Below are 23,342 nucleotides of genomic sequence, written 5' to 3'. Positions count from 1 at the left end.
AAGGCTACATTTCAGAGGTGGGTTATTGTATAGTCTTCGCTTCTACTCTAAGACAAAAGGGCATACAAGAAATAAAAACTTTGAATATATAAAATAAGTGTATTAATATCCTGGCATAGAGGTGTTATTGGCTTCTCCAACAAAAGGGAGTTGGGTTTAAGACAGAACTCCGGGCAAATGGCTAAATACGCAGTCAAACTCCATTTGTGTCAACTGTTTCATCTACCTAAAGATTTGTAGACCTTGTCAGACAGGCTTCTGCTTTATATACCTCTGATACACTGCACAGACGTATGTGCAGTTCCCTAGTTCACGTTTACCATGTGAAGATGCAGGTTTATGTGCAATGGACAGCTAGTTCCGAACAAAGGAAGCTGCAAAACGACTAGATGTGCAGTGTGCAAGAGGAATGTGCTGCAAAGCCTGGCTGAAAAGAAATAGGAGTCCTTAGGACTGTGAAGCAGCTGACATACTTGAATTTCAACTGTGTATTCAGCAATTTCCTATAGTTCCGATTTAAAGTCAACATATAAAGTATACACCATAAAACAAAAACCAGGTTAGACGTAAAATTAAATATTCTAACATCTGCATTGAATAAGTAGAGGTAAAAAGCTCAAATAAAATTTTTTTTTTGCAGTATTGCCTTTTGCATGTTACAGTATTTGATTTAAAACTAATAAAACCGCAGTATGAATTAAAAAGAATATTGTAAGTTAGGAGATGTGCAACTGTCATCTATTAAGCACCATCAGTTCATTTCAGTAGAGGAGAGGCAAAGAAGTTGCCCTGTCGGGCAATGCTGGTGACCGATTTACTTTTACTTCCAAACCTAAAACAAAAAAGGAGAAAATGTTAAGTCAGAACTGCATATGTAAAATAAGTGAAGAAATGTTTGCTTTCTCCCTACAGCAAAAATGACAGTACATTCAGAGCTTAGATTAATTGCCTTCCTTTACCCGCTTTGTTGTATGCCTCTAGCTCTGCACACTTCCCATTGTGCTGTTACCATGCATGCCCCCCCAAGGAATGTGTACAAAAGTAGAAACACAGCAAGGCATGCGCACAGGTCGGGCCAAAAATGAACAAACTGCTCTCAGTTTGTGGTTGGCCTCATCTCCCGGGACATCTCGTCACACACAAAGAACTAAGCATATTAGATAGAAAAATGGTTTTGCTCTTCCTTTTTTTCAAAAATCATAATGTGTAGAGACAGGGCTTTAGGGAATCATGCCCACGATTAACAAGAATGCATCTCATTTGTGCATCACTCGGCTGTAGATCCTCAAATCATCTCTGAATTGGTGCTGACACTGTCCTTCCTTCTGGAGGGTGGCTACTTTTGTTCCCCATGGTCCCTGTGTGTGTTGTAAAGTAGTCACCGCTCCAAACTCCCTCCTCTGATGGACTACAATCTCAATACAAGTTAGGAAATGTTTTTAATGTTGTCACATGACCCTAAAGGTGGCCATACACTTTACAACCATCGCAAGACCTTAGTCTTGCAATGGTTGTAAAGTACTTAAAAAAAAGTACGATCTGCCCATCTTGGACAGGCAGATCGTACTTGCGATCGCAAGCCCGTCCCCTTGAGGGGCGGGCTTGCGATGACTGCAATGAGGGGCGGGCTTGCAAGCACGGCAAACGGGCAGTGTGCGCACACCGGCCCGTTCGTCAGTTGTCGAACAAGCAGGCCACTCACTCGCCGAGAATCGTACGATTCCCGGCGGGTTTTCCAGCCTGCTTGTTCGATGGAAGACGTGAGACCGTAGAGTAGAAACGGTTGCACGCCTTCCATACACTGTACGATTCTCGTACGATCGCGGGATTTCCCGCGATTCTGGTACGAGAATCGTACAGTGTATGGGCACCTTTAAGCGCCATCTATTTTGTTTCTCTGCAGCTGGTGGGTGTGAACTCTTTCCCAGCTGACGATGCCATAGAGCTATGGGTGACAGCAAGTGACGTCACTGGTCTATCGGGGATCAGCAAGAATTCAGCAGCGTTGTCTGCCTTCCACAGACTAGCCGGAGCTTTTTAGTTACATACCCACATAAAAGGCATTTAGATTGCCGTTAGAGAATTTATGCACAGAGTATCACAGCAATAGGAAGGCTCCCGTGATGGACTACAATATCAATACAAATAAGAAAACTAAACATGAGATTGTAGTCCATCACAGGAGTGAACTTGGAGCGGTGACTACCTTACAACACACAGGGAGCATGGGGAACAAAAGTAGCCACCCTCCAGAAGGAAGGACAGTGTCAGCACCAATTCAGAGATAATTAGATCTACAGACGAGTGACACACATAAGATGCATTTATGTTAATGGTTAAGGGACTAGAATGCATTTCTAAGATTTAACTCTTGAGTTTAGTTTCACCTTAAGCCCCACCCACATCACCAAAATCAAAGAAAAATTAAGTAAATAAAATGTTTGTCTCCAGATTAAATCATTTGAGTTGGAGATTAAGCATTCAGCGAGTGAAGTCAGAACTCTCAACCGGCAGTTCACAACAGTGAACACAATGGACCATCAACCGGCAGTTCACAACAGTGAACACAATGGACCATTGCGCCTGCTGACCTCTCAAGGAGAGGTCAGCAGGCGCAATGCACATATTTCTCTTAACACAAGTTTCCATTTATACCAGTGCACAAAGAAAGCATCTGGCCTTTCATTGCTGGAAAGAATAGGTAGTCTCATATTTGCCTTCATATACCAAGATCAGTAATGCACTACCCATCATAAGTATAAAAATGCAAACCATGTGCACTTCTTCTTGATGTCAGGTCCACGAAACCGTATTAACACAATCTGGGCTCATAAAAAGCCTATGAGCATACATACTTCTCTCATCTAGGCAGATGGAAGTACAAAGCTCAAAAGTGTGAACAATGCTGATTGATAAAATAGAGGCACAAAGTACAATTTGGATATTACATCGACCTCCCTCTGAATAGTGCTAGTTTCCTACAACTGATTGGTGCTTGTGGTCTTAAGTGCAGTTTAAAAAAAAAATAAAACTGATAAATTCGAAGCAGCCATCTGAAGTCAAGGCTACTTACTTTGGTGTGTTTCTGCTAATAGTAGATTTAACCATCTGGGAAAGAGAGCTTGTGGAAGGAGTTTTGGTGATTTGCTGCTCAGGTGTTGTCAGGGGTCCTAACATGCTCACTGAAAGAAAAAAGCACATTTTAAAAAGAAAATAAGTGGATTATGGGTAACAGTAACAAATCCTTATTGGCTTCTACAAATTGGGATGAAACAGAAGTGTAGGGAGAATATACAAGTGACTGGCATTTTATACTTATCCATCAGAAGGAATGGCCATTGTTTTCATAACAAAAATACATGGCAAGATTAAGTAACCCATCATGTAGGTTTATTAGTCAATAGGCCAGAATACCAAACTCTGCCTTTGTGAGTGCACATGAACCTACCTGTTATCATGCTTGTTATATCAAGTTTACAAAATGAAGAAAGGCAGAGCTGCATTCAACACTTATTTCTAGTAAGAGGACTGCTAGCAACTCCTTCAAAGTCAAAGGTACAGTTACAAAAGGAGTGATCGGGTTTAACACGCGTTTCATGTTTGTAAGTTTACCTTTCATATCAGGAGTCTGCGGAGTGCTAAAAATGTTGGTATTTTCAATTACATGAGATGGGTCCACATTTTCCACCATCATGAACTGGTTCCAGTAATCTGCTGGAAGTGACATCAAACGTTCCACTACCTAAGATAAAAATACAGCAAGGCTCATCAGTAACCCAAGCTCAACATATGCTGCAGTACCTTTTTTTTTTTTACCTATATATAACAGATAATTGAAGGGAATTTATCAAAACTGGAGCAGACAAAATCTGGAACAGCTGTGGCTTGCAACCAATCAGCTTCTCGCTTTCAATTTCCAAATCTTAAATGAACAAATTGAAAAAAAGAGATGCAGATTGTTTGCCATGCACAGCTGCTCCAGATTTTGTCTGCTCCAAGTTTTGATAAACCCCCTTCATTGTGTTTATTTCAATCTGTGTAAAACATTTTTAATGTAGTTACACATGTATAAAAGGAAAGCTATAATTGTTAATGACATAATCTCTCCATGTTGTACAGCGGGTTGAGCTCAATTTCCCCAGACAGCACAAGTTCAAGTCGGCCGGACTCACTGAAAACTACACATTTTCTATTTAGCCAATATCCTTTCTCAACACTTGTTGAGCAAAGGGAAACTGAGTGACTTCAGATCTTACTTTAGAGGTTGTTCTATAACATTTCTATATTAATAGAACACACATTTTGAAAAAAGTAAAATGTGAGTCAGGCCATACACTACACATTTTATGTAAGATGCGGACAGAAAATACACTGCACTTCCCCCAGATCATCGTTTTCGGAGATATACCTTTGGTTGTCGTTTTGTATCTTGCAGGATCGACATGGGGTCAGGATCAGAAACTGCGTGACCCACCAGAGTAGGACCAAACACCTTCGACAGATTGGTCACATCCATTTTACATTCTGGCCTTTCAGCCACTCTGCAGATCACACACAAAGTTGCATAAATACAAACAGTAAGAGAAACAGATATTGAGACAGAACTAAATGCGTACTGGTACTAACCTTTGAAGATGTATCATTAAAAAGGCTAAAGTATCTCTGTTGGCTGCTGGAAGTTCATTAACTGCATGATAGATCGCAGCAATGCTATTACCATCGTCTGGAATTTCTGGAGAAAGGGAAAAGAAAAAACCAAACAAATCACACTTTAGACCAGTAATATTTAGCTTTATTCCTAAAGGTCTGGGATCTGCAAACTCTAAGATTTCTTTAAAGTGTAGTTCCAATTTTGCAGCCAAATCTGGAGAACACCTATGTTATGCTTGTTATGTTACCATTCACATTGCACTTTGAAAAAACAAACAAAACTATTGCGGCTTATATTTTTAAGTGATTGCTGAAAAATCCTACCTAGCCTCCCCACTAGTAATTTTATGGAGGGGGTTGTATGAAGGTTTATTAACCCTGCCTTTACTGTGCTGCCGAATTTCATTATCAAACTAGATTTTAACACTGTGTCAAAGTCTTCGGGGCATTGTGTGTTAATGACAGGAAGCTTGGTCTAACATTATATTCTCAAACTGCTCAGAGTAGCCTGGAATCTACACAAAGCCCTTTATCAAAGAAACAGCTGAGGAATTTGTAAACATTTTTAGATATGCTGTATGAATGGGAACACAACATAGAGGGGTTCTCAAATTTGACTGCAAAAGTAAAAACATTTTAAAGCTGAACTCCACCTGCTGTGGTTCTGCCACACTACAAGGGCTCAATACTTGGTTACGCTTAAAGTATCAGTAAGAAGAACTTAAAGCGAACCTTTACTCATATCTTTAAAACAACAAAAAGGCACCTTTAGAAATGTTTGGCAATGACAATCTACAAACACATACTTCTAGATGAACAAGGTCTGCAAAGAATACAAAGCCAGCTATTATCTTTTCTTCCCCATTCTTCTGACAGTGGCCATTTTTACTAAGGGCAGATTACTAGCTCTCAATTTACTTCCTGGATTTTTCGCACATCATCTCAGGGGAGGAAAATGCCTTTCCCTGAGATCTCATAAGATTACGGATGAGATTTCCCAGAAATGCTCTGCTGATAAGGCAATCCCAGTGTGCATTGTTTTGGCTAACTGAAGAAGTCTTTTTCCCCTTTTAAAGCAGGAAGTGAATGCTCTGCATGTGTAAATATTTCTAAATCACAGCATTACACCCGATATGTCTATGTTAAAATTATTTATCATTCATAGATGGATGCATTGGTAGAATTAGATTTGCTGAGTCTAAAGGTCCACTTTAACTTACCCATCACTCTGGTCCCCAAAGCCTCTCCTCCCTGATGCTTTGGCGATCTTAGGCTTACAGCCCCCGGGGCATTGTACAATAGGCACTGACGTACTGACCACAACCCAAGAGTATCAGGGAGAAAAAAAAAGTGCCAGCTGGTCGGAGAGTGAGGGATGAGGTAAGCAAAAAGTACTTTCCGAGTACCCTAGGCAAAAAGAAGCATTTAATCCTTGCCATGCAGGGGGCACCCCACTTCAAGGGTAGTTTGTTGTCCCCAGAGTTCAGTATTACCAGACTACAAACTGTGCATGTGACTAAAGCTGGCCATAAACTGCTTAGGATTTTTCAAAAGAACTTTGGGACAAAAAAAACTTTTAGACTTTCTATTAGTTGATGGGGTCAAATCGACAATAGATTTCAACAGCAGTAACAAAAAATAAAAGCCAAACACTTGAAGGTGCAGGATAGAAAATTCTCAAACGAACAGAATAACAGTGAATGTGGTTTTCGTTCTGGAAACTCCAGATTCAAAAATCAAATATGTTAAAATCAAGCGTTGATCGACATTCGTCAAGTGTCTGATGGCATTGTCGGTGATAAAGCTTTCATACGAAAGTTGGCTCAGAAATCTACTAGTATATGGCCAGGTTATACCAATTGCTGCCAGAAACAAACATGGAATAGAGTACTCACCAGCTGCATTCATGAAGACTTTATTGAGGCGGAAAGTGAGCAATGGTTCCTTTAAGTTGCGCAGAAAGTCTTTGAGGAAACCACACACTGCATGAATGTCATCCACTTTACTGAGTAAAGGAACACTCTTCCCTCTTAGAAACTTTTCTTTTAAATCTTTAACTGTACGATCACAGCCAGAAATTCTGTACAGACCAGTCTAAAGATGGGGGAAAAAAAAAAAAAGGGAAGAATGTTGCTCATATTTTACAATCGATAAGAAGTTGAAACACACTCCACAGGTATCAGCAAGCAAGTCCAGTCTTCACTGTAATCCAAACTTGTGTACATATCACAAACAAGCTCACTAGACCCAGCAGAACCGTTTCACCAATGTGGCTTATTCATAGAGGCCTCTATAAATAAGCCACGTTGGCGAAGCGTGTGAGGGGGTTCTGCTGGGTCTGGGGAGCTTGTTTGTGATGTATACACAAGTTTGGATTAAACAAAAAAAACAACTTTCTTGCCGATACCTGTGAAGTGCAGAAATTTTAGATTTTCAGAAATGTATGGTAAGGACGCACTACTTTAGCCTGCACCTGCGGGTCCAACAAAGCGGTTAACTGGCCGGAGAATTGAAGCGGTGAGATCTTTGGACGGCATGAACAATCTAAAACTACACAGCGTGGATCAGGAGTACCTGTCCGGTACCAATCTGCAAAGTATTAGTGTGAGATGCCCTTAAAAGGAGAATTATGAGGCGAGTGATTTTCACTCAGCCTCAATCTGAGCCGACCTGTGAATGAAACTGTCACAGGTCGGCTCAGTAGATCGGGAAGTGAGCAAACACATACCGTCGCTTGCTCACTTCTCGATCTATCGGTGCAGAGAGCCGTGACTGTCACTCACTGCTCCCTGCAGGGATCCCCCCTCCAGCGCTGACTGGCGGAACGAACGGGTGCAGCTGGCTGCCTGCGCGGCGATATGTAACATGTGCGGCGTAATGGGCGCAATCTGTTTTTTTACTACGGCCGGCCCGGAGGTGGTTAAAATGTTCCTAACAGCCAGACTCTAGATCTGCATACTTCAGGTCAGGGAGTCAAAAAATTGAAAAGGCAGCCAAATCGACACAAGAGTTATGCATCTACAAATCTTACAAAATGCAGCCAAGGCATCCTAATTTCTCTTAAAATAGAACTATGGGGTAAGTGTTTTTTCCCATAGTTCTCCTAAGGGTCACTGGAGGACACAAACTAGCGTCATCCCGTCACCCTAAGCTCAAAATAGCTGTAGCTCGCTGTATACTGAGACCACTGCAGCCGGGACGGATCCCGACATTACTGTCGAGATCCACCTAGCTGCGTGATTGACAGCTGGCTCTGCCTCTGTACAGAGGCAGAGGCAGAGCCAGCTGTACCTGCCCCCTCCCCCATACGTTACGCCAGTCAGCAGTGGAGGATCGGAGCGGGGGTAATCCCTGCAGCGAGCCGTGAGTGATAGTCACTAGGGACAGTATGTGTTCGCTCACTTCCCAATCTATTGAGCCGACGTGTGACAGTTTCATTCTCACAGGTCGGCTAGAACTATGAGGCTGAGTGAAAAATCACTCACATCATAGTTCTCCTTTAACACAGGCTTCCTTTAAAGGAAAATAGTTGCTTAACAGTAAACACACACACCAGTATTTTTCATCTACACAGTAAACCTTACCTCATGAAGTCCCCGCTGCTCTATTTCACTGACACAGTAAACGACTAAGGGGGGTATCATTGGAGCAGTTAGTGGAACAAAGTCAGCAAGAGAGCCCTTCAACACAAGAAACTCTGGTTAGTTAACTGATTTTAAAATGAACAAAATCCACAAAAAGACTATAGATTTGACAGGATGAGAATTAAAATCAATCTAGTTCAATTTACAAAAGTGGCATCTCATAATTAAGCAAACAAAAATAAAGAGATAGCAATGCTGAAAGTGTTGGCTTTGACTAGATTTTAAATAGAAACATCTGGCAAACAACATGGATAATCTTTGAAAGGGTTCTACCTCTCCAATACGGACTGGAGTGTTCCCTGAAGTAGGGATGCATGGAAGAGGGCAGCGCTCCCGGCATTCTGGATGAGCCACAACTCGACAGTCCCGACACTTCAAGGACAGTTTGCCAAATTTGATTCTCTTCCCACAGGGGACACACGATTCTGGTTTTATTACCTGAGGTTTGAAAATTAAGTTATAGGGACCGAAAAGGCAGAACAGGGAAAGCAGACACGTTAATTTTGCATTACACTCACTGTTTTAGAGACAAACTCATGAAGTCTTATTCCGTGATGCTGTGGGGTCCTACAGCTGTCAGCTTCATTCCTTTCATCAAATGGTCTCAAACTAGAGTCACTACTCCATTGCTGCAGTTGAGCTGAGAGAAAATAAAAATAAATATACACATATACACAAACACACATATACACCCCCCCCCCCCCCCCCCCCTTTGGTACAGTCTCAATGGTTGACACGGCTTCAATAACACCCCCATTGTTTGGAACAGTCACTGTCGTTTTAGTTATTATGGACTCGTTGGCCTACATAACATGGAAGTATAATACATGTAAAATACATGTAAAAACACACATGAAAACCTGACCTAGAGGAACTATAATGGTTTTGGGTCAGTTTAAATCAACTGTTATCACTGTAAGTTTAAATGTTTTACATATATCTGTAAAAAAATAAGTCAAGACAACTGGACTTGCTGTATTTCTTCTTGAAGACGTTTCACTGGTCATCCAACCAGCTCTCTCTGAATTGCAGCAAGCAGCCCAGTTGCCTTGACTTATTTTTATAGATACACCATGACCTGGATGAATGAGAACCTTTACAGACGTTTTACATAGTGTGGGTATTTGGGGGGGAGGGGGAATAGAGATAAGAGGGAGATATTGAAGCCTGCCTGGTGCACACAAGCTAGACATATTGACACACAGGCAGCTCATTTGACTTGGGACAATACAAATAAAAAGTAATTTGTATAAAATTACTATATATTGCCTATATAAAACAAAAAATAAACTATAATAACTATTTGGAGATTTTTCAGGTGCTACAAATGATATACCACTATCCAACGGTTGGAAATAAAAATACCAAATGTTATTGATACAAAAGTAATAAAAAAGTGGCCAATCGAATACATATAGACTGTTTATATAAAAAGGAGTATACCAGCCAGTTGGCTAATCATCCATTCATAGTGGAAGATAATTGATAAATTAGAAGGATACCCTATGCTGTATTTTAAAACATATGCTTTGTCACATCACATGGGTATCATACTTTGCCTCCCTAGATGAGTTACCAGGTATTGTAGATACTGTATATGCATTCTATTATTGCAACAGAGTCAAAATGTATTCAATTAACCATTTGTATTACTTATGTATGAAGTTTATATTTATTTACAAACAAATGTGGGGTATAGGTATATCATTGTAGTACCTGAAAAGTCCCCTATAATAGCCATTTTGGTTCACACTTTTTGTGGGTGTGATGCGTGGATATGGCGGGTTGGTTCAGATATCCCTCTATCAGTGGATTCCAGTTTTCCTGCATAGTTTAAAATATTTTATGTAGTGGAGAATGCCGGAGTTTGGTAGGATAGTCAAAGCAAGGTAGGAAAAGACACAGATCGATCTCACTACTGAAGAACCCAAGAGAGCGAGTTTCTCTCTTGTATGGGGTATATGACATTTTTGGTTTCAGGTGGCTATAGACATCAATTAGCTGAAATGTTTTTGTTTTTTAGCTTTGTCTAACAAGAACTTGCCTATGCACCCAGCACATAGAATCGGGAGGCGTTTCTGACAGTCTGCGACTCAGACACCCCAATTCTGAGCAAATGTTTCCAGGTACCCTCAGAGGGCAGAGAATACCAGACGGTAAATGCTATGGTATCTTCAGTTTCTGTGCAATAAAGCACCAACCAAAATACAATTAGCATCTGCATATTAAAACAGGACACAGCATTTCCTGGCAGACTAACCGGATCCACAGCTAATCCGAATGAACGTGTTCGCTTTGATGGAACAGGAGGACCTTCTGTCTGATGCCTGGAAGAGCGCTACAATAAAATAAAGAAAATCAGTTGGTTACATATCCAAATTTTTGTGCCAAGTGCATGAACTCAATTTCTGTCCTCCATACCCGTTTTTCTCTTTTCTTCAGCCTCACATTTCTCACCAGAGACGAATCCCAGTCCTTCAATAAAAATATATCAGTTTGTAAAATTATCGCAACAGTCAGAAAATCACAAGTAGGCAATTACCACTTGGCACAGTTACATCCAAGTAGCAGTACATCTGGTCATTAAAGGAAAGCAGTGTCGACACATATGCAGGGGCATACTCTACATTAACCCTTTGCACACTTGTAAAGAGGAACTTTACCTATATCTTTAGAATAAAAGCAAACACACCTTTAGAAACGTTACTAATGGGATCTGCAGATACTTATTTATCTTTTCATACCCAGTCTTCTGACAGTGGCCATTTTAAGTAAGGGCAGGTTACTAGATCTCCCTTTACTTCCTGGAACTCTGGCACATGCGACTAGGACATGTGACCCTGAACATCTTCTCAGGGGAGGAAAATGCCTTTCCATGAGATCTCATGAGCTTACAGATGAGATTTTCCAGCAATGCTCTGCTGATGTAATCTTCCCAGGATGCAATACATGGCACATTACATCATTTGTGACTAAACTGGACCAGGAAGTAGATGAACTCTATTTGTAAGTAAAGGAAAAACAGGTTTGTTTAACTAATGAATGCAAGAGGATTTTATATTAGAATGCTGAGCTGTATACTGATGTGATTTTTAGTGAAAGGGGGTAAAGATCAATTTTAAGCTGGCCATACACTTAATTTCTGACAGCGAATGGCCCTTCCAGCTCCACAAAAGTTGACCACTCAAAAATCGACTTTTGTCAAAGAAGCCGGGCCAAACTGGTCAGCTGACAGTGATTGCAGCCAAACACATAATCCAAGGAACCGTTTTCAAATAAAAGTTTGCTAGGAGTATGTTAGTGTACTTTAAACTGTAAAGGAGGCTGAGAACAAGGGTTGCTGCATGTGGCCCTAGCACTTCATACATATACTGTATGCCATTTGTATCCAGGTACAACATTTTGCAGAAATACAAAAAAGACTGTCATTGCTATCCTCTCTTACAATACTAGCTGCGTGGGTGTCATGGTGATCCATAATTCAAGTAACTGACACTAAACAAGTAAAATCAGGTGTTCTGAATTCACTGGCTGCATACTTTTTCCTAGGCCTAAATCATAATGTATGAACTTCAGAAGGTGGCTAGTAATGCCAGCGAATATAGTTTCTTACTAAAGTATTCCTCTCACTGCCAACATATCCAAAACCGGAAGGCAGCCAGCTGTAGGAAAGAGTTAAAACTATCTAGGCTCTTTAAATCAAATGTAAACGGCTACAAACCAGTATACTTTTTAAGCACTGAAAGAGCCAAACTAGCTTAAATGTACATGTCACTGGTAATACAGCAAAGCTCTCAGTTAGGTCCCGTTATTGAGTTTTGCAGCAAATCCTGAATATAGCAGAATGTCAGTTCTTTAGTAATTAGCAGTCTGGTCATTACACAGACTGACCTACAAAGTGTACAGTTCTTACAATTCCCATTAAGATTTTAGGAGCCTGCATGTTTCTCTACAGTGAACTCATTACCAAAGAATCCTCTGTCTTGTCAAAACTGATGTCAGACAGTATAGAGCCAGATTCATCTATCGTAGATAACCTAGGGAAAAAAAAAGAAAATGGAATATTTATTTCTAGGGTTTAATAATGTAATGAAGACTTGTACATGTAGCCAAAATTAATCAAGTGTGCAAACCTGCAGAAGTCTCTTTTAAAAAGTTTCATTCCATCAAACGCTTCCCTGCAGGAAGCAGTGACCGGCGGTCACTTCTCACTACAGGGAGACAATCGGGAAGTGAGCGGATCTGCTGCATTTTTCTGCTCACTTCCCGATCGATAGAGCCGACCTGTGACAGCTTCTTTGACACGTCGGCTCTAACTATGAGGATGAGTGGAAATCACTTCCCTCATAGTTCTCCTTTAAGTACACAGTCCCAAGTCATTCATACTTTATGACAACACAAATAGTGGAAGAGCAAGTCAATGGAGTGCTCCTTACTCAAAGCTTAGACATACCTTTTAGTCCCGTTGCCATCAGTAGACATACGAGTTCTGTTGAGGAAGGCTAAAGCACTCCTCTGCTGTTCGCTGAGCTGGATGCTGCCAGAGGGATCACACATCAGCAGCTCTCTTATTAACTGAATCTGACGCTCCTGATGAAGGGAAAAAAAAAAAAGGAAACAATTCAGTCTTTGCTCTGTTGCAAATTATACAGATTTTTAGGACCTTATCATATTCAGAAACAAGGAGTGTTTAAGGTGCCCCGTGGAAACTAGATTTGAAATGCTTTTACGCCTTTGTTATTTTATTAAGGGAGGCCCTAATTGGAAGCGATTGGAGAAAAACATTTGTTTCAAGTAAATCTGTCACAAACCTAAGCAATTCAAGCTGAGCAGATGATGAAACTAATGCACAAGCAGAGCCTACCCTCAATTAAAGCTGCAATTTTAAATCTGTAGCTCCAGTGATGTCTGCAGCTGGATCTGTACGCAAATCTCTACGTTTCTTTTAAATCTCAGCCTTGTCTCCATCTCACCCTGGATTTTGTGCCTCCCTAATGGCCCATCCGTGTAACAGACAGAAACAAAAGGTCTCCCCTGCAACTCTGTCTTGTTGACAATTAAATAAATAAGTAAAAGACAGAGTAAGCAAGCACAGTGGGCAGAGGGGGACCAGGCAACAGATAAGCTGGCCATCTCTATTCCCTCAACCAACACTAACAGTACTTATTGTATGCCGAAAGCGGCTAATGTGCTGCTGTCAGAAAACGTGACCAGTGACTTCAGCTGATTGGCTACAGTTACTGTTGGGCTGAGAATTTTTGGACCAGCTCCTCTAAAAGAAGTGTAAAAAAAAAAAAAAGGGGGGAGGTTCCAGTGTATGGCCAGCTATATACCTGGAAATGGCAGGTGCAAAAGACTTTTCAGCCAGCAGAGCCCCGGCAGACACCGGAATATTAGTGGGGTGGGAGAGGAAGGTATTAACGAGGGATGTACCGATACTAGTATTGGTGCCGAGTATTTGTCCAAATGCTCCGATGCCTAGCCTGATACTTCCGGTATCAGGAAGCCGGCAGCAAGTCATTACAGGTTGCTCGGCTTCCCGATTGGCCGGGAAGCACTTATGACGTGGGAGCATGGAGCCAGGTTCCCGGCCAATCAGGAAGCCTGGCAGCCTTTTATGACTCACTGCCCGGCTTCCTGATTGGTCGGGAAGCTGGCCAATCAGAAAGCCAGGTGCCATGTAATGACGCAGCAACCGGCTTCATGCTCCCTCGTCACCTCATGACGTCATTACATGGCACCCGTGATTGCCAGAATGCCGGGTCCATGCTTTGTCGTCACCTAGTGACGAGAAGCATGTGAACAGCTTCCCGGCTAATCAGGAAGCCAGGTGGTGAGTCATGACAAGCCGCCTGGCTTCCTGAATGGGACTTCCGGTATCGGTATCTGCGAGTACCTGAAAAAAATATTGGTAGTCGATATCGAAATACCGCTCAATCAGTGCATCCCTAGTATTAAACCTTCCATCTGCAGGGAGATTCTTTTAGCAATGTAAAGTCACTTCCGCTTACATACGTTTTATCATCATATGCTCAGTTTGAATTGCTCAGGTCTGCGATAGGTTCACATTTATTCACGGATAACTACAGTGACTTAAGTGCAGCTATCTCACCAATTTCTCACACTCTGCCTCTGCACGCTGTCTTCTTTTAATCTCCACATCAACCTGATTGCGAGCATGCTTCAGCTTCACTTCCAGGGCACTGCGTTCCGTCTCTGTCTTCATCAGCAGCTCTCTGTTTTTTACAATTTCTTGCTCCGTTTTTTGCCATTTTCTTCGAAAATCCTCAAAATTCTTAGCCAGCTGAATGAATTCTAAGACAAAGATCGACCATTAGCATTTAGGAAAATGTCAGGATAATTCTGTTTACAAACAAATCCGCAGGTGAACTGTACCTAAAGGCTCCACAGGCAAAGCAAAGTGCCTTTTCCTTCCAAGCAATCAATTACACTACAGGAAAGAACCTCTGATTGAACAGCAATGGCCTTTCCAATTAAATTCTGTTTCATATTAATGACATCTAATTCTTGCCAGCTCTGTAGTAATGTTATATAAATATTGATTAAAAAGTAAAATATCAATTTGCTTGAATTGTTCAACAAGGCCCTGGCCTAGATAATACACAGTCCACATGTACTATAAAGAAGAAATGCTGTAAAGAAGTGTAGCATGGGAAAGTGCTTTGTGTGTCTAATTAGGAATGTTTTAGTGCATTCTGGAAGTGCCATATAAAAGTCTATTTCCACTTGTGCAGCCATATGAGAATAACACCCATTTTATATTTGTTATATGTTCCCAGTCACATGACAAAATATATTTAAAAAATGTTGCTTACCATTTTAATTACTCTTTTCTGAAAACTCCAAAAGCTGAAGTTTTTTTTCCCCCCCATTCACGTAAATTTCAAGAATGGGGTCTGAGGAGGATGAGGAGTTTTTACCATAATTAAATTGAAAACTGTCCGTCCTAACAAATGGTTAAGGTTGTATGTTAATGAGAGAAAGTGCAGCCTGTTCTTTGTTGCGAGGACAGAATCACAGCTAAACTGTTCAGAGTAGCTTACAGTCTGGCCAAAGGCCTCCTCCAAAGAAACATCTCGTTTTAAAAAAGGTAAGCGGTGTGAATGGGAAAAACCATATAAAAAAGGGGTTCTCTCAAATTTGACTGCAAAACTGGAAAGGTACCCATCTCTGTATATTTCCATACTGTGATTGGTACCATGAGCAGAACAGCAAGGATAGGTTGAACAGTTAAAGCAAACCAAGCCATTCCATGTGCTATCCCATATAACAGTACCTGTGCATAGAGGCAGTTATAAGTACTTTACTGCTCCCTCTCTCATGTTACAGACATGACATCATCCTTCTGGTCCCCATTAGATAACAATTTATTAGAAATTAGGAAGGACCTCTCATCTGCAACAATGGGAGGCATTTCCATGGACAGCCCTCTCTGACTGGACCTCACTAATCTACAAGGATTAGAGGCATTTCCATGGACGCCCTCTCTGACTGGACCTCCCTAATCTACAAGGATTAGAGGCATTTCCATGGACGCCCTCTCTGACTGGACCTCACTAATCTACCAGGATTAGAGGCATTTCCATGGACAGCCCTCTCTGACTGGACCTCACTAATCTACAAGGATTAGAAATCCCTGCGGGGAGCCGTGAGTGACAGTCACGGCTCTCTGCAGGGATAGATCGAGAAGTGATCATGCGATGGTATTTGTTCGCTCACTTCCCGATCTATTGAGCCGACCTGTGACAGTTTAATTGTCACAGGTCGGCTAGAACTATGAGGTGAGTGAAAATCACTCACCTCATAGTTCTCCTTTAATGGAAGGCTGAACAAATGGTACTTTCAGAACACTGAAAGAGCAGGATGGTCACAACAACAGCAAATGCAACTTAATCCTTTGCACAAATCATATACTTACGTGGTTCAATGCCCTCATTGAGACCTTCTACCTGACGCATTAACTGCTCAAAGAGATTGCGAACGCTCAGCATTGTGGTCGCCATTTTCCTACAGGAAGGGCAAGAAGAACACAGAAGGTTAATTACAACCCAACATTTAAAAAAAAATAAAAACATTTCAAGCTCACTTAGTGTGTATTTTTTAGATGAGCCCATTCATCTCTATTGGACCCCCAAGGTGTGTCCACCCAGTAAAAACATTGCAAACGCATAAGTGAGAAAACGCATGGGTCAGGCATTTTCTGGGGTTTGTGAACACACATTACAGCAAACCTGCGCATTGTCCGGCATATTCACACCAAACATGATTTCTGTTTTGGACTACAACAGACCTCAGAGGGTGGTGTGAACAGAACACACACACTTGTCTATGTGGCCTTGTGTTGATTTATACAGATCACTGCAGCTCAGAGATCATGTGAACGACCCCTAAGAGGCAGTGGCATGCCACCATCTTTCCAGCTGCCTGTGAGGGACCATGCACACTAGCAGCAGTTTGCTGTTCTATGGGGGTTGTGTTTTGTGCGGTTTCAGCACCTCACAATCTTTACATTTTCTATCTTAAACTATATTAAAGTGTCAGAAAATAACAATGAGGGCCAATACACACCAGACGCTGCGCTAAACACACAGTAACTGGTATGCGTTGCCTGACATAGTACCAATGCCAGCACAGGGCAGTGTTTTTTTTTTTTAGAACTTTCTTGAAATGTCACAAGTGATATGTCATTCAGTTCATTGGGCACAGCAGGTTGAGAGGCCGTTGTACTGCTCGCATCCCGCTACGCTGAAAAAACCCAAACAGTACGTGCCATGCTTTTTTTTCCAGCACATACCACAACACAGTGGTGTGAACCGAGCCAGTCTGTGACAAGGCAAATTGTGTCCAGCGCTGCCCCGAAACGTATGGTGTGAATCGGCCCTGCAGCCGAGTTACATTATGGTGACCAGCAGAGACTGCAAGCGAGTTGCAAGAAAACCAAGACGTGCTGCATTTTTCTGCAACCCACCTGAGGTCAGCAGGACACATAGAAAACAATTGTCTTCTGTTTGCCCCAGTGGTGACCTGTGCAAAAAAAAAAACAAAAAAAAAAAACACACCAGTCACCACTAAGAGGAGAATTCATCAAAACTGGAGCAGTTGCCCAAAGCAACCAATCAGCTTCTCTCTTTTTTCAATACTTGAACTGAAGGGAGAAGCAGATTGGTTACTATGGGCAACTGCTCCGGATTCTGATGAATTCCTAGAATGAAGGAGCCATCAGGGCGGCATCCTTCCTATTAACCAGCAATATAAGGGGGAATATCAATGTAAGGGCCCGTTCACACCAGCAGCTGTGTTAGAACAAGGGCTGCTGGTGTATGCTGCAGTGCTGGAAACAGTACTTGGGACTATTTTTTTTGTCAAAACATCACAAAGTTACATTTCATTCCATTGTCCTCAGAGCAGTGTGGTGGATTGCATATGACCACAATGAGCTGAAAAAGGTACGACTTATTTTCAGTACAACAAACGCAGCACCGTGGTGTGAACTATACAGATTGGGGCATCTGTGTGCTGGGACAGCTCCACTAGTGTCCTGATGGGAGTCTGTGGCCCTCATTATTTTGATCATCTCTGCAATAGTAATTAAAACACTATAGGAAGGCCATATTCTTTTATCATATACTATATCTGTACCTTACTGACATTGCTAACAGTGTGAGCCAGGGGTGGGCAACTGCAGCTTCCCCCAGCTGTGCTTTAACTCCAAATCCCATAATGCACCCGTCTGGGAGTCACTTCTGTAAATGTCAGTCTGGCAATGCCTCATGGGACTTGTAGTTCCACAACAGCATGAGTTGCCCAGTTGTGGGAGCTGTAAGTATAATTATTAACACGTGACAATGACGTGGAGGCTTCCTCTGGTGTAGAAGGGTGAAGTAAGGCCCGTCTAATGTATGCAGTCATCCAGCATGGGGAAGCCATGTCTGCAGTCTTGTAGCACTACAAGTCCCCGCATACCTGCCCGGCGTCCGCATGCCAGGCCCTCCATGCATCCAGCTCTATATAACGGACAGTCCCCGGGCCCTCCATCCGGCTCTGTATAACAGGACGGCCCTTTGTACAGTCCCTGGGCCGGCTCCTTATATGCAGACGGCCTGCACTACCCGGCCCTAGGCACACCCAGCCTCAGGCCATCTTCCATGCGCTCTCCTACACAAACATACCGCAAAGCGGCGGCGTCTTACCCGCTGTGTCCTCCAGCCGCAGTCAGGTCATTCGCAGGTGTCCCCCGGGCACGAAGCGGAACTCTGCACGGGTCCGGTTCACTCTCCGTTCACAACGATTTCCGCACAGGGGCTCCCGCTCAAGTTTGAATTCGACTCCGCCCACTCGATAAGCTGGTAACCAAGGCAGCGTACAGATTAAACCGCCCAAAAAGGCGGGGCGAAGGTGCCGATAGGCTGGTAGAGGGAGTGATATGGGCGGAGTGGTGATCAGGTCCCTCGTATCGCTCGGTTTCTGTTGGGTTACGTTATGCGGCTGATATGTGCGCTCGTTTACTTTGATCGGCAGGCTGTGTGCCCTGCGTACGGCTGTGTGGTGGCTGCAGGAGAGGAAACTCCTCTCTGTAGAGGAGGGACATGTGTGTACAATGTATGTGTAAAAGAGAACGGGTTAAAGGCGCAGTCCACCTTTTACAAAAAAAGGAATAAGTGCAGCAAAACTGATCTCACCATCAATGTGCATGTATTTATTTGCATTGCATCTGTGATCAGTGTGTTGTGAGTGCAATGTACAGGCTCTTGCAGTGTATTCCTCTAGTAGCCTCAGGTCTTTACACAGGTACAGATCACGTGGTATAGGGCTGGAGCAAGTGCGCAATGAATGAACTGCAGACTGAGGGACCCCTGATGTGCTGTGTGTAGTCCCTCTCCTCAGTCACAGATGGGACTTGTAGGAATATGCAGTGACGTTTCTGTGAGAGCCTTCCACCGCCCCTTTCAGGCTGTCCTATCTGAACTACACCCCTATTCTGTGGGTGAGTCCTGAGATGTTCATATTTTTCAGTGCTGGATTGATATTGGGTGACATCTTGATGGGGTCATAAATGTATGTACAGTATATATATGACATTTCATAAAGGATGGAGTAGCGTGGCCCTGCATGGGTCCACCCGCAAAGCCTTCTCTGGGCAGCAGGTCATGCCCACCCCCGCACCCACCAGATGCAGCTGCTATGGTAGTCCACAGAGTACTGAGTGAGTCCAATACTGTAAAAAAATAAGGAAGCACTGCAATTGTATTGACACTGATGTTATGTATTTATGATACCAATACAGACTCTCCTGAGGAAGCACGGCTGCGAAATGCGTCAAAGCAAGTGATTTTGTGATGGGAGCAGGTGGCAAGTGTGGTGGTGAGAGAAGGGGGGGAGGTTGCAGGCGTGGTCGTATGTCGGGGGGGCTTCACAGGGAACAATGTTGAGAGAAGGGTGCAGGGTGGGCGAGCAGCAGAATTGTAAGGGGGGGGGCAGGGCAGGTGAGGGTGCAGGGTAGAGTTTTAGAAGTGGGGGGGCAGGGAATAAAAAGGTAAGAGCAGGGGTAGATGGGTGGGCATGTGGTGTTGGGCAGAGAAAACAGCAAATTGGTGTGCACAGTAGTTTATTGGGACCTACCGTGTTTCCCCGAAAATAAGACAGTGTCTTATATTTTTTTTTCCACGAAAAAAGACACTAGGTTTCGGGGGATGTCTTATGTGTACCTGGCTGCAGCTGTCCGCTCTCTGATCTCCGCTCGTGCGGGTGGGAGGGAGCTGCGGCCGCTCTCAGCTCTAATGCCGTCCAGGGAGCCAGACAGGTGGGCGTGCGGGGAGGCGTACCTGGCGTGGGGGAGGGAGGGAGCTGCGGCCGCTCTCTGCTCTAATGCCGTCCATGGAGCCAGAAAGGTGAGGGGGGTGTGCCTGGCGGGGAGGGAGGGAGCTGCGGCCGTGACATGTAGAATGTAATTATACGGTGCAGCTACCCCGAAAATAAGACCTAGCGCTATCAGGGATTTCTGGAATATAAGTTGCACGTGTGGGATCTCACCTCTCACTGTATACAGTCCCCGTTTATCAGAGCTGTCAGCCATATGCCCAAGCCTGCCTATTAGAAATTATACGTATAATCTCACCGCCATATTGCGATGTCAGAAAGGACCTGCGCATGCACAATAGTGACAGTACACGCTGCCAACCACTGTGGGATCTCACTGCCATGTTCCTGACATAACAATATAATCTGCCGCTCCAGGCAAACGCCTTGTTTGCCTCGCGGCAGATACGCCCCTGAATATGACGGTGAGATCCGCACATGCACAGTAGTGGCCGGTATTACTGCCTTATTGTGATATCAGGAACATGAAAGTGAGATCCCACAGTAGTTTGCAGGCTGTACTGTCACTATTGTGCATGTGCAGGTCCTTTCCGACGTCACGATATGGCGGTGAGATTATACACATCATTTTTACTAGGCAGGCTTGGGGATATGGCCGACAGCTCTGATAAATGGTGCCCATATAAAGAATTACATCAAGCATGCACAGGACAAAGCCAGCAATCAACGTAAGCCTCATTCTGTGCAACAAAGCCATCATATTGATAGATAGAACCCAAACGCCATCTTGCTGAAGTCAAGAGGGGAAGTTTCTTCTTTAATTTTATTCTGAACATGCCTTCTGATTTTTAAACTAAGGGGGGGGCAAAAAAAAAAGGCAATTTTACTTCCTGAATTCTCCTCTTAATCTAACTATAAGATGAGATAAGAAGTTGCCATAACAGCATCAATTGATCAATGTTTTCAGTTTTCACCCAAGTTTCACACCACTTTGACCCATGTTTCACCCAAATGTAAACCCTGGGTGAAAACTGTGTGTCTTGGGTGAACACATTGACAAACAGACCCCCAACAAGTCTGATCAGCCTCCAGTGTAAAGGTGCCCATACACCTCACGATTATCATACGATTTTCGTATGCGATCGACTTTTCGTCCGATAATCGTATGTGTGCATTGCAGTGTCCGACCGACAATACTGTACAATCGTACGACTTTTGACGGTCAAGCATGTTTGAAAACTTTGCTAGATCGTACGATTGTCGTAAGGTTGCTGGCGTTTCCGTCCGTCAAAAGTCGTATGATCTACACTGCGCTAGCGCTAACAAAAAAAACCGGCAAATCAATTACCGCATTTCGTCCAGGTGCTTTTCGTTAATGACGGCTAAATTAATCTTGCGATCATCGGGGCAGGATGGGGCTGCCGTACGAAAATCGTACGACTATTCGATCATCGGACGAAAAGTTTCGTCCAATAATCGTAAGGTGTATGGGCACCTTAACTTCTGGTCTAGTAATCATTTGCCTTGCAGCTGGTGGTAGAAGTATTGGAATATGAAGCAGGGAACAAACATCAGATTGTTACCAGGTTTGATGATTTTCTATCAGATCAGAAGACTATGAGGCTAAAAGTATCTACTTGCAACACAGCAAGGCTCCATTCACATATTGGGTTTGCGTTTCCCGCGCGGTTTTTTCATGCGGAAGACTGCACAGCAACGCAATTGCTAAAATATTTAATCCGCATGGATTCTGCTCGTTTGCTGCTATTATATAGCCACAGATGGGCAGAACCTGTCAAAAAATCATGTTTGGACCTTTTTGCCAGCCGCCATAAAAGTCTGAACAATGCACATTAATGTGCATTGTTTTTTCTGTTTAGAGCGGCTCCGCACGTATTCGGCCGGCCAAATATGCACAGACTGTGTGAATGGAGCCTAATGCTCCATTCTGGCCATACACATATCAATTTTTTTTGTTCAACCCGCGGGCTGAACGTAAAGAATTGACCCGATTCCTCCATCAACACAAACAGCATGTCGATCAAGGAATCCTGCTGTTTACATTGTATTCTGACAGGTGCCGCCTGTCAGTGGTCATAATGTTATGACTGGTGTGTATATTCTATATATACACTATATTGGCAAAAGTATTGGGACACCGGCCTTCACACGCACATGAACTTTAATAGTATCCCAGTCTTAGCCCATAGGGTTCAATATTGAGTTGGCCCGCCCTTTGCAGCTATAACAGCTTCAACTCTTCTGGGAAGGCGCCCACAAGGTTTAGGAGTGTGTCTATGGGAATGTTTGACCATTCTTCCAGAAGCGCATTTGTGAGGTCAGGTACTGATGTTGGGGGGAGAAGGCCGGGCTCGCAGTCTCCGCTCTAATTCATCCCAAAGGTGTTCTGTCGGGTTGAGGTCAGGACTCTGTGCAGGCCAGCCAAGTTCCTCCGCCCCAAACTCGCTCATCCATGTCTTTATGGACCTTGCTTTGTGCACTGGTGCGCAGTCATGTTGGAACAAGAAGGGGCCATCCCTAAACTGTTCCCACAAAGTTGGGAGCCTGAAATTATCCAAAATGTCTTGGTATGCTGATGCCTTAAGAGTTCCCTTCACTGGAACTAAGGGGCCAAGCCCAACCCCTGAAAAACAACCATAATCCCTCCTCCAGCAAACTTTACACTTGGAACAATGCAGTCAGGCAAGTACCATTCTCCTGGAAACCGGCAAACCCAGACAGGTCCATCGGATTGCCAGACAGAGAAGCGTGATCCGTCACTCCAGAGAACACGTCTCCACTTCTCTAGAGTCCAGTGGCGGCGTGCTTTACACCACTGCATCCGACGCTAGGCATTGCACTTGGTGATGTAAGGCTTGGATGCAGCTGCCTCTGCCATGGAAACCCATTCCATGAAGTTCTCTATGCACTGTTGTTGTGCCAATCTGAAGGCCACATAAAGTTTGGAGGTCTGTAGCTATTGACGCTGGAGACTTCTGTGCGCTTCAGCATGCGCTGACCACGCTCTGTCATTTTACGTGGCCTATCACTTCGTGGCAGAGTAGCTGTTGTTCCCAGTTGCTTCCACTTTGTTATAATACCACTAACAGGTGACTGGAATATTTAGTAGCAAGGATATTTCACGGAACACCTGAATTCAATGATTTGGAGGGGTGTCCTAATACTTTTGGCAATATACTATATATATAT

The 23,342-nt window shown here is 43.3% G+C and overlaps 1 protein-coding gene across 1 annotated transcript; it reads right to left on the bottom strand.

Annotated features, from left to right (window-relative positions):
* Positions 1-536: 536 nt before the first annotated feature.
* On the bottom strand, positions 537-18,513 carry RACGAP1 (Rac GTPase activating protein 1). Its single transcript, XM_018571880.1, has 17 exons — positions 18,506-18,513; positions 16,234-16,322; positions 14,407-14,609; positions 12,748-12,884; positions 12,262-12,331; positions 10,716-10,769; positions 10,555-10,632; positions 9,014-9,097; positions 8,813-8,923; positions 8,568-8,732; positions 8,235-8,330; positions 6,546-6,744; positions 4,627-4,732; positions 4,409-4,541; positions 3,613-3,742; positions 3,074-3,182; positions 537-832 (listed from the first exon to the last, which is right to left on the bottom strand). The coding sequence occupies exons 2-17, from the start codon at positions 16,316-16,318 to the stop codon at positions 757-759; spliced, it is 1,836 nt and encodes a 611-aa protein (XP_018427382.1). The 5' UTR covers positions 16,319-16,322; positions 18,506-18,513; the 3' UTR covers positions 537-756.
* Between the last annotated feature and the right edge of the window lie 4,829 nt (positions 18,514-23,342).

This window comes from Nanorana parkeri, unplaced genomic scaffold (genome assembly GCF_000935625.1).
Source record: "Nanorana parkeri isolate BGI_ZX_2015 unplaced genomic scaffold, ASM93562v1 scaffold1858, whole genome shotgun sequence".
In the NCBI taxonomy this organism is placed as follows: domain Eukaryota; kingdom Metazoa; phylum Chordata; class Amphibia; order Anura; family Dicroglossidae; genus Nanorana; species Nanorana parkeri.
This window is presented reverse-complemented; position numbering and strand designations above follow the sequence as displayed.